The sequence below is a fragment of the Chenopodium album genome, chromosome 25, assembly GCF_948465745.1.
Source record: "Chenopodium album chromosome 25, dcCheAlbu1.1, whole genome shotgun sequence".
In the NCBI taxonomy this organism is placed as follows: Eukaryota; Viridiplantae; Streptophyta; class Magnoliopsida; order Caryophyllales; family Amaranthaceae; genus Chenopodium; species Chenopodium album.
Window position 1 is genome coordinate 9,259,477 of NC_137858.1, and position 13,639 is coordinate 9,273,115.

At 35.2% G+C, this 13,639-nt stretch overlaps 1 protein-coding gene and 1 pseudogene across 8 annotated transcripts; both read left to right on the plus strand.

Moving 5' to 3' along the window:
• The first annotated feature begins 2,358 nt into the window (after positions 1-2,358).
• LOC145613615 (putative disease resistance protein RGA4) lies at positions 2,359-7,253 on the plus strand. Its single transcript, XM_081668711.1, has 2 exons — positions 2,359-3,040; positions 4,219-7,253. Exons 1-2 carry the CDS (start codon positions 2,359-2,361, stop codon positions 7,251-7,253), a joined length of 3,717 nt encoding a protein of 1,238 aa, XP_081524837.1.
• Positions 7,254-7,774: 521 nt separating this feature from the next.
• Positions 7,775-13,627, plus strand: LOC145614779 (protein MOS2 pseudogene; annotated as a pseudogene). Of its 7 annotated transcripts, none has more exons than XR_014107150.1 (3): positions 7,775-9,390; positions 12,330-12,493; positions 13,379-13,627. The product of XR_014107150.1 is annotated as a protein MOS2 pseudogene, transcript variant X1 (transcript). The 7 variants fall into 7 exon arrangements; XR_014107152.1 differs by having other exon boundaries at positions 13,387-13,627; XR_014107156.1 differs by lacking the exon at positions 7,775-9,390 and adding an exon at positions 10,501-10,767.
• The last annotated feature ends 12 nt before the right edge of the window (positions 13,628-13,639 follow it).

Below are 13,639 nucleotides of genomic sequence, written 5' to 3' on the forward strand. Positions count from 1 at the left end.
GTTAAATATTTTTGACAATAATATTACTAATTTAGAAATTTAAGATTATTTCTTTTGCATATATATAGAATACAATTATCAAACTGGAAAGAAAATATCATAAGATACTATAAATAATTTACTTAAAGATTTTGCAAAAAAAAAAAAAAAAAAAAAAAACAACTAAATAAGGCAAGCAAAAAGTTAAAGGCAGGAAATAATTTTACAAGGTATATGGATTTACTTTTAATATAGGTTAATAGACGGATGTATAGATGGGACAAGATTTATAAGGTATGAGAATCCTCTTTTTGCACCTATTGATGTCTCAATGTTTGTTTTTGTGTGATTTAATGATTTTACTTGGTCAATTGAATGTATTGATCGATATAAAAGTTAACATTCGTGTGACAAACATATATTGATATAAAAATTATAATTGGCGACAAATTGGTAATAAAGTTAACATGTGGCAATATATTTGTATATAACCAACGAATTGAAGTAACGAAATTTACCTCTAATTTCTCGTCGAAGGATATGTGTACGCACACGCTTATCCTACCCACTAACATATACTATGTATCTTGTTTTATTAAAGTCAACAATCCATGCATTCACAAGAATCACAACTCTAGCTAGAAAAAACAAAGAAAGAAATACTCTGTTAGATAATGAAGTTGACAAACTTTTAAATAAAACGGATGTTCAGTAATTAATGTTCAGTAAATTACTGAACATCCGTTATAAAGTGACAATAAAATGTGCAAAGGTTACACTAAAACGCACAAAAGTTACCTTGACATATACTTCGTAGTTATTTATGCTTTATTGATAAATTTGACAAAAGTGACACTAAATCTGACAAAAGTGTACTCGATGTACAGTAAATTACTGAAAAACCGGATGTATACAAAAGTTTTCCAATGAAGTTTCGTTGATTCATACTCTAGCTTTGTACTTTGTAGATAATTGTATTTTGATTAAGTAAAGGTAAATAAATAAGGAGGAATATTCAACCATTAAAATTTTAAGGATTAATCTTGTTCATTTATTTGTTTGACTTAAAAAAAAATTAAGGAAAAAAATAATAACTATTTTATTTAAAAAATAACTGTTTGTTTTTTTAAAAAAAAAAAAAAAAAAAAAAATTGTTTTCGTCGCCAACACAAGGAGGTTATTACTTTATTTGATTTACCTAACAAATCTCACCATCTCCGTTAATTGTAAAGTAGATTATTAACATGGTTAACTTGACATTTTCATTAAGAATATGAATATAAGAAATGTTATCCTCAGCTCCGATCCACAATAAAATAATGAACTACTCTGTGGCATCTTCTTTTCCGCAAAACAAAATATCACCCAACACCATTGTTATACAAAATACATCATCATACTAAGGGCCTGTTCACATTTACTTAATTTCAGTTCAGTTAAGCTCCAATCAGTTCAGTTCAGTTCAGTTCAGTTCAGCTCCAATCAGTTCAATTCAGTTCACTTCAGTTCAGCTCTTAATTTCCCTCTCTCATAAAATATTCATTTCAGCTCAGTTCAGTTCAATTCAGCTCCAATCAGTTCAGTTCAGTTCCAATCAGTTCAGTTCAGTTCCAATTAGTTCAGTTCAGCGCAGTTCAGTAAATGTGAACAGACCCTAAGTCGAAATTCGAATCAAACGTATCAATGGAAGAAAGAATTGGGAAATATACTTTAAGGCTTTTCTTAAAAGTAATCGATCAATTTTAATTTTGTTTAAGGAAAAAAACTATAGTAAATTTTATTTATTATTAAAAAAAAAGAAAAAAAAATTACGGAGTGCTCAACTCAATAAACGGTTAAGATTAAATACCAAATTTTAACGGTTGAGATTGATAGATTACAATGGCTACAAAATTAATTATTGTAGTCATTGCAAAACTGTCCGAATAATAAACTTTTATTTTGACGTGAAGGGAGTAATAACTAATAATTAACGTTAATCCACTCCACTTGTCTATTCAATACTAGTAGACGACATACACAATATTAATTGCCAAAAGTTTCACAATATATAAAGTCGTCAAGTTGACATTTTTAATTTGCTTGATTTAATTTGTTTATCAAATGAACTCAAGTTGATATTCTTAAACAATTTACCAAGTAGTTAGTTGTGACTAGTGAGTGCCTGAGTGGTGATACATAACTTTGTTTACAAAAGTGGCAAAAACATGGGTCTCCAACATCTTTCATTTCTCCCTACTTCCAATTAGCTTATCTCATAAATCAATATTAATCATAATAAACCCACAATCTTATTATCAAAACACAAATTTACATCTTACTTATCCTGCTTCTCTCATACACATCGTTGTAATCTCAACCAAAAAAAAAAAAAAAAAAATGGCAATCGCAGAAGCCATAGCAATCGAGGCTGCAAAAGCCATAATACAATTAGTGGCTACTCGGCCATTAGAGGAGCTTCGCCTCGCTTGGGGTTTCAAGGATCACCTACGAAAACTCAACTCAAAATTAAATTACATTTTAGCATTTTTGAATGACATGGGAAGTGCCAAGAAAGAAATGGAAGTCCAACTTGTAAATTGTTGGCTACAAAACATCAAAGATGTCGTCTATTTTGCGCAAGATATAATGGATGAATACGCCTATGAAATCCTTCGTAGGAAACTCGAGATAAATAGTAATAATGCATCGAGGAAACGTTTACGTCTCCATAATGTGATGTTTAAGCGATCGAACCGAATCAAGTTCCGATTTCGGATGACTCGTAAGGTCACGGAGATCCTTGCCAAGTTCGATGAGCTAGAAAATGATGCTAAATATTATGGGCTTAAGGCCGTGAAGTTGGCAACGGATGCACGTACATCTACTTATAATGATGATAATATGAATGAATATTATTGTATGTTGAAGCAAGCTCGACAAAATGCGGGTTTAGAAGATGCATCTGAGTTTGTTGGAAGGAAGATTGATGAGGAGAAGTTACTGCAAATGATTTGTTCTTCAACTGATGAAAACAACAGTAATTCTGGTTTGTCTGTTAAGGCCATAGTTGGAATGGGGGGTAAGTTTTCTCTATATTACACACTCCCTCACATTTCTAATTGTAATGATTTAAATGTATGTATTCCCTATTCCCTCTGTTTTTAGGAGTTTGTTTGGCATCACTGTGATTTTCTGTTTTTTAGTTTTTTGTTTTTTAAAAGTATATTATATATGTCCCATAATGAATCAAAAATTATTTAAGCTTATAAAACTCATAATAATTTTGAAAACTGACAACAGAAAAGTGGAAACACCTTAATCTTGTTTCCTGTTTTTGGTTTTTAGTTTTCAAAAAAATAGAAAAGTCAAAACCAAAAATGATGCCAAATGATTTTTTGTTTTCTGTTTTTTTGGTTGGTTAAGAGAAGGGCCATATCGGGCCGAACCCTCTCACGGGTCCTTTCGATTCGAATTAGAAAGCTAGACATTTTTGGTAGGAGGAAGGCTGAAAGGGTAAGGGAATTATTTGACCTTATTTACTACAGTAGTTTTTAAATTTTTTTTTTATTTATTTTGTTTGAACTTTTTTTCTTTAAATTTTCCTATATTATTTTGTATGAACTTAATGTATTTGAAATTTTTTTTTTACGGAATTTTATTGAAATTATTTAAATAAGATTTTCAATTATTTTTTTATTTTTTGGGTTCAGGACATCTAAAACTATTTTTGGGCTAAATAGTGGATTTTGGGCCCAATTTGTTTGATATAACTTGGGCTCTGTTAGGCCCAACTTGCACATAATCAAACTAATTGTATTACGTAGTATTATTTGTTCTTTCACATAAATATTTGATTCACATGAATCACATCTGCCTATCAAAACTTCAGTACACATCCATATTATTTAAGGAGAGACAATGTACAAATCAAATGTGATGATTAATAACATGTAATCAGAGGAGAAAAAAATTAATATTCAGTAATGACTATCTAATTATCTATAATGATGCAGATTCTTACAATATATAGATAATGATATATACTTTACCCTATACTATAAAAAGTATGCATGTGGAATTAAGAGAAAATTTGTTTTTTTTTTCTGAATATTCTTTTATTAACGTGATAATAAAGCATATATGAGGTCGGATCTAGCTTTAAAATTTTCCTAAAAAAAAAAAGAGTTTTTAAATGACGATGATGCTTATTCTTACAATTTGTGAACATTGATAAATTTACTTAACCTTATTTAACAGGTCTTGGCAAGACTACTTTAGCAAGGCGTTTATACAACAATGACCAAATTAACGGGCATTTCGCAAAGCGAATTTGGATATCTATGTCTGAAGATTTTGATGCTAAAAGTGTTTTGAAGGAGATGGTTGAATGTCCAACAAAAAAAACTTACTTAACTAGCACACATGCAATTATAAATCAGCTTCAAGAAGAGATAAAGTCGAGTAAATTCTTGCTTGTCCTAGATGATGTATGGAACAAAAATGATGATATGTGGAGTTCTCTACACTGTTTGCTACAGAGAATCGGAAATTCTGCTCAAAGTGTGATTTTAATTACTACTCGTAGCAACGAGGTTGCTATGGAAGCCGAAGCTCATACACACTTGTTGACAGGGTTATCAGATGAAGAAAGTTGGGCTCTTTTCAAGCAACAATTTAGTGCTAGTGATACATTGCTTAATGTTCCGCGTTTTGAAGAAGTTGGGAGGATGATTGTTGAGAAGTGTAAGGGTGTTCCGTTAGCAATAAAAATGATCGGAAGATCATTAGAGTCAAAGAGGTATTTGTATGAGTGGGAAAAAATTGAAAAAAGTGAGCTATGGCATGTAGAGTACGCTAAAAAACATATCCTACCTTCGCTATTGTTGAGCTATAACCATTTACCTTCTCTGTCATTGAAGCAATGTTTTGCTTATTGTGCAATTTTCCGTAAAGATCGCCCTATGGAAAGAGGTGATTTGATTGCTCTTTGGATGGCGCAGGGATTCCTTCACAAACACGAAACAAGCTTAACAATGGAGGAGATTGGTGAGGAGTTTTTAGAAATACTGTCAAAGAATTTGTTCTTGGAAGGAAAAGAAAGTGAGAAAACAGGACGAATCTTATCTTATAAGATGCATGATTTGGTGCACGATCTGGCAGTGTATGTATTGCGTAAGGACTTGTTGGTATGGACCAAAGAAGCAAGAACGAATAGTGACATTGAGTGTAGACATTTAGTAGGCAAGTTTAGTGTACAGCAAGCATTTCAAGAAATCATTCCTGCAGAAATTTCTACGAAGAGACTACGAACAATTAATCTTTGGGCTGGTTTGCCAGGGAATTTGTTAACAGTTAGATATCTGCGAACTCTAATAACTGATGGTATTGGCCTTCGAGTGGTGCCAACTTCCATTGGGAAGTTGAAACTTCTCAAGTATCTAGACTTATCAAACAATATGTTCAAATCGTTACCGGAGTCAATCACTAAGCTCTACCAATTACAAACTCTGAAACTTACAGGCTGCAAAGAACTGACAGAGCTACCAAATGATTTGCATAAGTTGGTTAACTTAAGACACATTATGACAACAGATCATAGCGTGTTTGCATCTAAAGGATTACAGCAATTAACATGTCTGCAGACCTTACCTGATCTTGCATTGCGTGATGGAGAAGGATGGACCATTGATGAATTAGCCTCTTTACATGAAGCTAAAGACGGGCTCTCTATCTCGGGTCTTGAACATGTGAAGAGTGAAGCTGAAGCAAGAAAAGTTGAGCTTGTAAAAAAGGTGAAGCTGTTACGATTGCACCTAGTTTGGTCTGGTAATAGAGTAGACAACAATACTGATACTACTGATGAGGAAGTTCTGACTGGCCTTGAACCTCACCCAGGTATAATAGCACTGGCTATAGTTGGCTTCAATGCCGAAAAGTTTCCTGCATGGATTATGAAGATGGCTGTTAAATTTGGGGCACCAAGAAGTAAGATGCTACCTCTCAGCAATCTTAAAGCAATAAAACTCGTGGATTGCAGAAGATGTCGATTTCTTCCCACACTCGGTCAGTTGCCATTTCTTAAGTATCTATATTTAGATAAATTAGCTGTGGAATGCATAGATGATCATTTCTATGTTAGTGATCAGGATCTTCACAAGCAAATAGAAAAGATGTTTCCAGCTTTACAAGAGCTTCAGATCTGGAATTTTGACAGTCTGACAAAATGGATGCAGCCTTCGCCAACACTAGGAGCAATCACCTTTCCTTGCCTTGAAAATTTAGAGGTTATGAACTGCCCACTTTTGGAAACAATCCCAATCCTGAAATTTGAATCCCTGAAACGGTTAAGAATTCAAGGATTTCCCGGTATTCAATCCTTGGACATTGTCAGATACAGCAACAATCTCACATCATTAGAAGTTTGCGAGATACTAAAATTGAAGAGCTTGCCTCATGAAGTATCAAACCATACAAACCTACAAAAATTGAGTATATGGGGTTGTCAAGAACTCGAGTCTTTACCTAATAGACTGCCAGCATCTCTGAAGACCTTGGACATAGGAGAATGTCCTGCCTTAGCTACACTTCCTGATGATCTTTTTCGGGACCTATTGTCTCTGTGTAAGCTGAGTATCTACAGATGCAGTGGGCTAAAAATGATTTCAACTAGTTTGCAGGAATGTGCATCTTTAAAAGAACTGAACATAAAGCAATGTCCATCAATAGAAGGTCCACAAACAGATTTAACCAAGCTGATTGGTCTCGAAGAGTTGTGGGTTAATGAAGCTGGAGAATTAACAACTTCCATACTACAAGCACTGCAATATCTTCCATCTCTAATGGAGTTGAGTATTGGTGGATTTAAAGACAAAAATGTGGTCAAAACTTACTTCGCAAACATGGCCCCTTGCCTCACTAACCAATCCATCAGCCTTAGAAGACTAATTTTGGATGGTTATCCAAATGTCAAAACAGTACCTGAACAAATCCAACTCTTTAGCAACCTTAAAGTCATGTCTATGAGGAATTTCGATAGATTGGAGCAACTTCCAGACTGGATAAGCAATCTGTCCTCGCTTGAAGAGTTGTCGCTTTACCAATGCAAGAACCTGAAATTTCTACCTTCGAAACAAGCCATGTTGTCTCTAAATGAGTTTTGGCATCTAAATGTTGCTGATTGCCCACTGCTGACTGAAAGATATGCCAAAGATGGCCCTAAATGGCATAACATCTCACATCTTTCATATATTGTTTTTGATGATATTATTGTACAAAGTAACGAACGAGAATGATTTGTTCAGATGTAAATAGACTATCAGTTATAAAAGGAGTTTTTTGATTTTTAAGACCATATATAAGTCCATAACTTATGTTGTTAGACTTATTATGAAGCTTACACAAGTAGATTTTTGATTAATTTTTAGATTTTTGATTACTTTTTTCCATACAAAAAATTATTTAAATTGTCCTAAATATAATTATCATAGATATTACACAAATAGTCCATGTTATGTACGACTGGCCACACCGTGTGACCGCTTCTAAAATTCCCCAGATGTCACCCATCACTACCCCAAGTCAAACACACTTAACTAAAAAGTATCTTAGCATATTAGCTCCTTATAAAAAAATACTTATTTTGTTAGTATGGATAGTATATTAAATTAATTTAAAGTAATCATAACGGTATTACAATAACATTAACGAAGTAATCCTTATGGTGACAAACCAAATACGAGGCATAATATTTAACTTAGAGTATAATATTTGATTGATGATGATGAATGAGAAGGACAAGACTTTAACCGTAACATTGTAACACTTTCAAAGTGTTGGCTATTCGTACTCGTATTTACTTCAAAATACATCCATTATTCTAGAGAGTCAGAGGACCAACGAAACAACCGTGGTTGTCGCCGGAAACCACCATCACCGCCGTTGAAGCGCCACCCGATAACTCAGGCAAGAGAGCTTTCTCTCTCCTCCCTCAAAAACCATGAAGAAGATATCTTTCTCTGTTTCATCAAATCAATCTTCTTCAAAATCAAACCCCAAAACCAAGAATGATTCTGCCCCAAAACCCCAAATTAATCGTGAATCAATCACAGAATTCGATTCATCTCAAACCCTAACCCTAGAAAAAGGCCCCAAAAAGATCGTGATCCCCCCGAAACAGAACGAATGGCGTCCCGCAAAGAAGATGAAGAATCTCGATTTACCCCCAATTCATTCCGAAGGAAAACCCCTTGAATTTGAAGTTGAAAACGAAGCTGATGTTGCTGCCCCAGAAGCTGATTCGAAGATTTCATATGGGTTGAATCTGCGCCAAGATTCGGTTAATGGTAAGGGTGAATTTGATGGTCCTAATTCAATTGATACGATTATGCTTAAGAAATTGAGAAATGATTTAGATAAGTTGCCTGAAGATGAGGGTTTTGATCAATTTGAGGAGGTTCCTGTTGAGGGTTTTGGGGAAGCTTTGTTAGCTGGGTATGGGTGGAGACAAGGGATGGGAATTGGGAGAAATGCTAAGGAGGATGTCAAGGTTGTTGAGTATAAACGTCGGACTGCGAAAGAGGGGTTAGGGTTTACTGATGATAATGTGGTTCCTAAGAAAGTTGGTGGGAGTAAGAATGAGAATAAAGGAAAATTTGAGGTTGGGAAAGAGGTAAGGATTGTTGGTGGTAGAAAGATGGGGTATAAGGGTAGGGTTATTGAGGTGTTACCGGGTGGTGATTCGTTGTTTTTGAGGCTTTCGCGTAGTGATGAGGAAGTGAAGGTTCGAGTGGATGAAGTGGCTGAGTTGGGTTCTTTGGAGGAAGATAAGTGTTTGAAGGAATTGAAGGAGTTGAAGATTCAAGGTTCTAAAGAGTCTTCGAGGGGTAGTGATAAGAAGGGGAGTAGAGATTCGTCGAGTGAAAGAAAGGAAAGTGAGAGAGGTAGATATGAGGGTAGGAGAGGTGATGTTGGTGAAGGTAAGAGTGAACGCCGGGTGCGTGTGGATGAGATAAGGACTAGTAGTAGTGGAGTTTCTTGGCTTAGGAGTCATATTAGGGTGAGAATTGTTAGTAAGTCGTTCAAAGGAGGGAAGTTTTACTTGAAGAAGGGTGTGGTAATTGATGCAGTTGGAGCCAGGACCTGTGATATATCGATGGATGATGGTAGGGAGATTATTCAGGGAGTAGAACAGGAGATATTGGAAACTGCCCTTCCTAGGCGAGGTGGTCCTGTTCTTGTTCTGTTCGGAAAGCACAAGGGTACTTATGGCAATCTTGTGGAAAAAGATTCCGAGAGGGAAACTGGTGTAGTTCAAGACGCTGATACACACGAGCTGATACATGTGCAGCTTGAACAAATAGCTGAATTTGTTGGAGACCCAAGCGACATTGGTTATTGATTTTGGATGCCATATTGAACTAGTATAACAAGGTGATATACCAGGCACATTTCACTTATGGCTTGTAGCTCTGGCTTATTTAGTTTTATACAAAGTATCTTACACTTTATCTATTGTTTATTGTGAAATTGTGATGCTTGATTTAGAAAATTCAAGTGATTTGTTATAAGATGCTCTTTGTGGCTATTGCATTGTTTAGTACTTTGTTGTAATTGGTAGCACTTTAACTCCAGTGAATAATTCTTATGTTCTGTCTGAAACATGTAGATACATGATTAATATCTGACCTCTTGATCTTGAAATGTTTATACTTGTTTAATAATCTTAGAATTGTGAAATTGCATTGAAATCATTTTCCCAATGAAACTCATTTGTGGACTTTGATTGATGGATTTGGATTTATCTTTATTCTTGTCTCTTCCTTGTGGATGGGGAAGACCCTTTATTTTCATAGTGAGCACTGAGCAGTCAGTTTCTGTGTTGTTTGTCTGAAATTGGTCCAGGAAATGTTATTTATTGCTATACATTCACAGGAATATTCTGCAAGGTTAAAGCACATAAAGTGTTTTAAAAACTTCTTAACACCCTTTGTTGACTACTTGACTTAGAAAGGCGAGCCAATCGCTGAATGATCTAACAAATAGTTGCATTGAGTCAGATGCCTGTAATTAGCTTATTAATACAAGTTTGGCACCAATATCACCTCCCTTCTGAGACCTTCCTCCCTCCTTTCAAGTTTTTCAGCTTCCACCTTTGTCCATGAATGCCTAGTTGAAACAAAGAATACATAGGCTATCAGTTGCTTTTGAAATTTGACTGGTTCAGCAATTGTTCTTTTTTTTTTTTTTCTTTTTCTTTTTCTTTTTCTTTTTTCCATAGTTGCTCTCATTGTGCTTGTTCATGCATCATCTTGTGATATCACTTTACAGCGTTTCTATCCCGTGGTTAACAATTGGTAAGTATAGGAGTTTATAACTAATGGGATATGGTGGCAGCAGTGGAAGTGGACAGAGTTCCTTGGGCTATTTGTTGGAAGCATTGAAGCTCCGAAACCTGCTTCTTACTAAAGCTCCAGCCAATGTTAGTTCAGAACCAGCTTTGAAAGGAGCAGCAAAGCCTGTTGCTGCTAAAACCTAGCTTATTGATGTCCAGAAGGCTCCTGCAGGAGTTAATACTAACTGTGAACAGAAATTTGGGGATAGACTACGTGGATTTGTATTTGGTGTTTTACGGTTTTATTCACAACTATAGACCCGGCTTGAACAAAGAGGTCTTTGAAGAGTTGCATTTGGAATTCATTTGGAATGGCATGGAGAAATGCCTTGAATTAGGCCTATGTAATGCTATTGGCGTTACAAACTTCAACCCCTTCTAGATGCACTGATTCTGTATGCCCTGATGCTAATCAGGTATCTTTTTGTTTTCGTACCTTTCCTCAATTTTTCTAATATAATTGCTGTACGTTTAATTGAGAATTTGTCCTTGAATTTGTTGGTGTCTTTCTCTGATTAAATTGCCAATTACCTCTGAGGCTCTGAGTTTTCCCCAGATTGTACCTTTTTTCATAGCAAGTGCTCAGACACACATGTGCGCCCGCACACACCCACCCACATACACAGTGTTCTGCATTTCATTTTCAAACATTTTAGGGATTTAATGTGATAGCATAGTATGGTGTATAGTACAGTTTATACGTATGTAGCATGGAAACGGCTTAGGTTTTGCAGGCAGATATGTTTTGAAAATAAGTATGAAAATGATCTGGGTTTTAAAATATTGGGGAAACTTCTCGTCTCAGAAATTTTCGTGCTTCCTAAGTTTATGCTATTGTGTGTATTATGAACTTAATGGTGGTTTGTTAGATCTGTATATCCTTGTATTTGAAGGTGAGTTGGCTATCACTACTGCTGCCAATCTAATATCACTTTCTTATTTGTGAATATCAAAGTTATATGCCACCCTTTATGGGCATATATTGGAAGATATAGAGCATATATTAGAATCTCTTAACTTTAGGATCTTTTTTTGAGCATTTCAGGTCTCCCAAGTCCCAAGTTTCTTTAGTTGATGTTTAGGATCTAGAATTTAGGAAGATACTTTCTACATGTTTGATTGCAAGCCTACTCAGTGATGTCTGCAATCAGGAAATAAATCTGCTTAGCTTGTGAATTTGTATAAAGATGAGGATTTGTGGAAGAAGTAATACCATTTTATTGTGGCTGAGCTTATGGATCCCCCAAGTATGTTATATCCCTAGTCCAATATAGAGTGGGGTAATCAGTGGAAAGTGAAACCAGCAAGAAACACCTTAGCTGCAAGATTAGAGCTGCTGGTTCTCTGTTCTACGCTCAATCACCGTGTAACTTGTCATTATTCTTCCCTCTTGGTGTTCATTTTCACTTCCATTTGCATGATCATAAAGCTCATTGCTGTCATTTATTGACGTTCCTAATTCAGTTCTATCTTCTATGCTCATTTTGGCTTACATGATCATAACGATAGTTGCTTTCTCTGTTATGCACCAAGCCAAATCACCAGTGACTATCACCTACCAGAGGGGAAGACCAGCTCAGCAGCATCTTAGTAACTAATTTGCATGTCATCAGGAGGGAATAATAGCTGTTGCTATATAAATTTGTTATCAGCAAAATTTAGGTGGAAGGAATCCAAAAGTTGTTAAGGTAGATAATGAATGTTAGAGATCATTGAGAAATATATTGTTGGGAGAAAATTTATGCCTCTTGAAAGTAGGAAGGTCTGTTTGGCTACCTTAAGCCATTCAGGTCTGTTTAGCTTCCGTAAACCATTCTTATCTTTTGCTATCTATTTTTTCCTTGTTGATTCCTGTCACCACACTGAAGCACAACCCTATTCCTCTCATATGTATGGAATTGTTATAATTTGTGCCTGCTGAATTGCTATCTGATGGAATGTTCTGTTCGATTAATTGATAGTGGTTTGTTTCTTTCAGCTGCTAGAAACGCTTTCTGATCCTTTGGAATCAGGCATAATGAATATATTGCTTGTCACGTGGCTGTTAGAGGTGACAGGGCAAGGCAGTTACCCATAATGTGGTTTGAAGGTCAAGGAATAAGAGTCACTGAGAAGAGACTTCACCATATATCTTGGAATCAAGTAATCTATCTTTTGCCCATTAGCATTGTTATGTGGCCATCTGTTGGTGCTGGTACTCTTGCTGCTGCAATTTTTTATTTCAGCTTATCTGATTGTGTATGTTAATCATTAACTTACAATGCTGTCTTTCAAATTTATGACCATGTTGCATATCACTTGAACTTGATAAAGACCCTGAATATATAATTGTGAGGATTGTAAGTTCATTATTCGTATTATGCATAATATTGGTAATACTTCAAATAGCTTTATAGTAGCTATTGCAAGCACAATTAATTTTAGCCGACTTTCTTGGGGTACTGCACCTGTTAGCGTGGTGCAACTAGTAATTGCAACTTTCCCTTCGAACTTACTATCAGTCACTCTTTGAACTAGGATTTATGTTTGGGGGGGGGGGGGGGGGGGGGGGGGGGTAGAATAAACATAACATATGACTGATTAAAATAAATAATAGTAGCGTGGGTTGTAAAAGCATTTAACATTATACAAAGAATTTTACATCTGAGAGCTTCTCTGTTGTTGAAAAATATTTCCTTGGACCTAAAAGTTTGGATAAAATATCTGTAAAAGATTATGGAATTATTGTTTGTTAGTATTGTTCACTAGCATAGAAGCATTGGCCTTGTGTTTTTGTGACATTTTGAAATCTCACACTAGCCTGGAAATGAACCTGCTTATATCTGTATGAAGTAAAGAGTAGTGATTTTAAAGTATTAAAGTTTATGTCTAGTGCTTATTCTTGTTTTATTTTTGAAGCATCTCTAGTGCTTATTCTAGTTGTATTGGAATTTGCTTTTGTTTTGGGTGTATATCTGTATGTTATACACTTTTACCATAACTCTACTCATTAGATGTGATTGAGAAATCTTGGTTTATTGGGTGCAGGACGCCAGGACCAACCCTCAACCAAGTTTCATAATCCCCAAGTGGTGGACGTGCTTTAGACTATCTATGTTCTGGTTACAACCTTACCATTTGAAATATAGATATCGAAAAGTTTAGTTAGTACCTCAAAGGATTATGTAGTGTAAGCTGGGGTTTTGTTATTGTGATTTTTTTAAAAAGGTACAGAGGATTGTTGTTATCATTGCAATATTTTGTTAATGATCTAGGTTGTGTGATATAATTCTGAAATCGCTATATAAT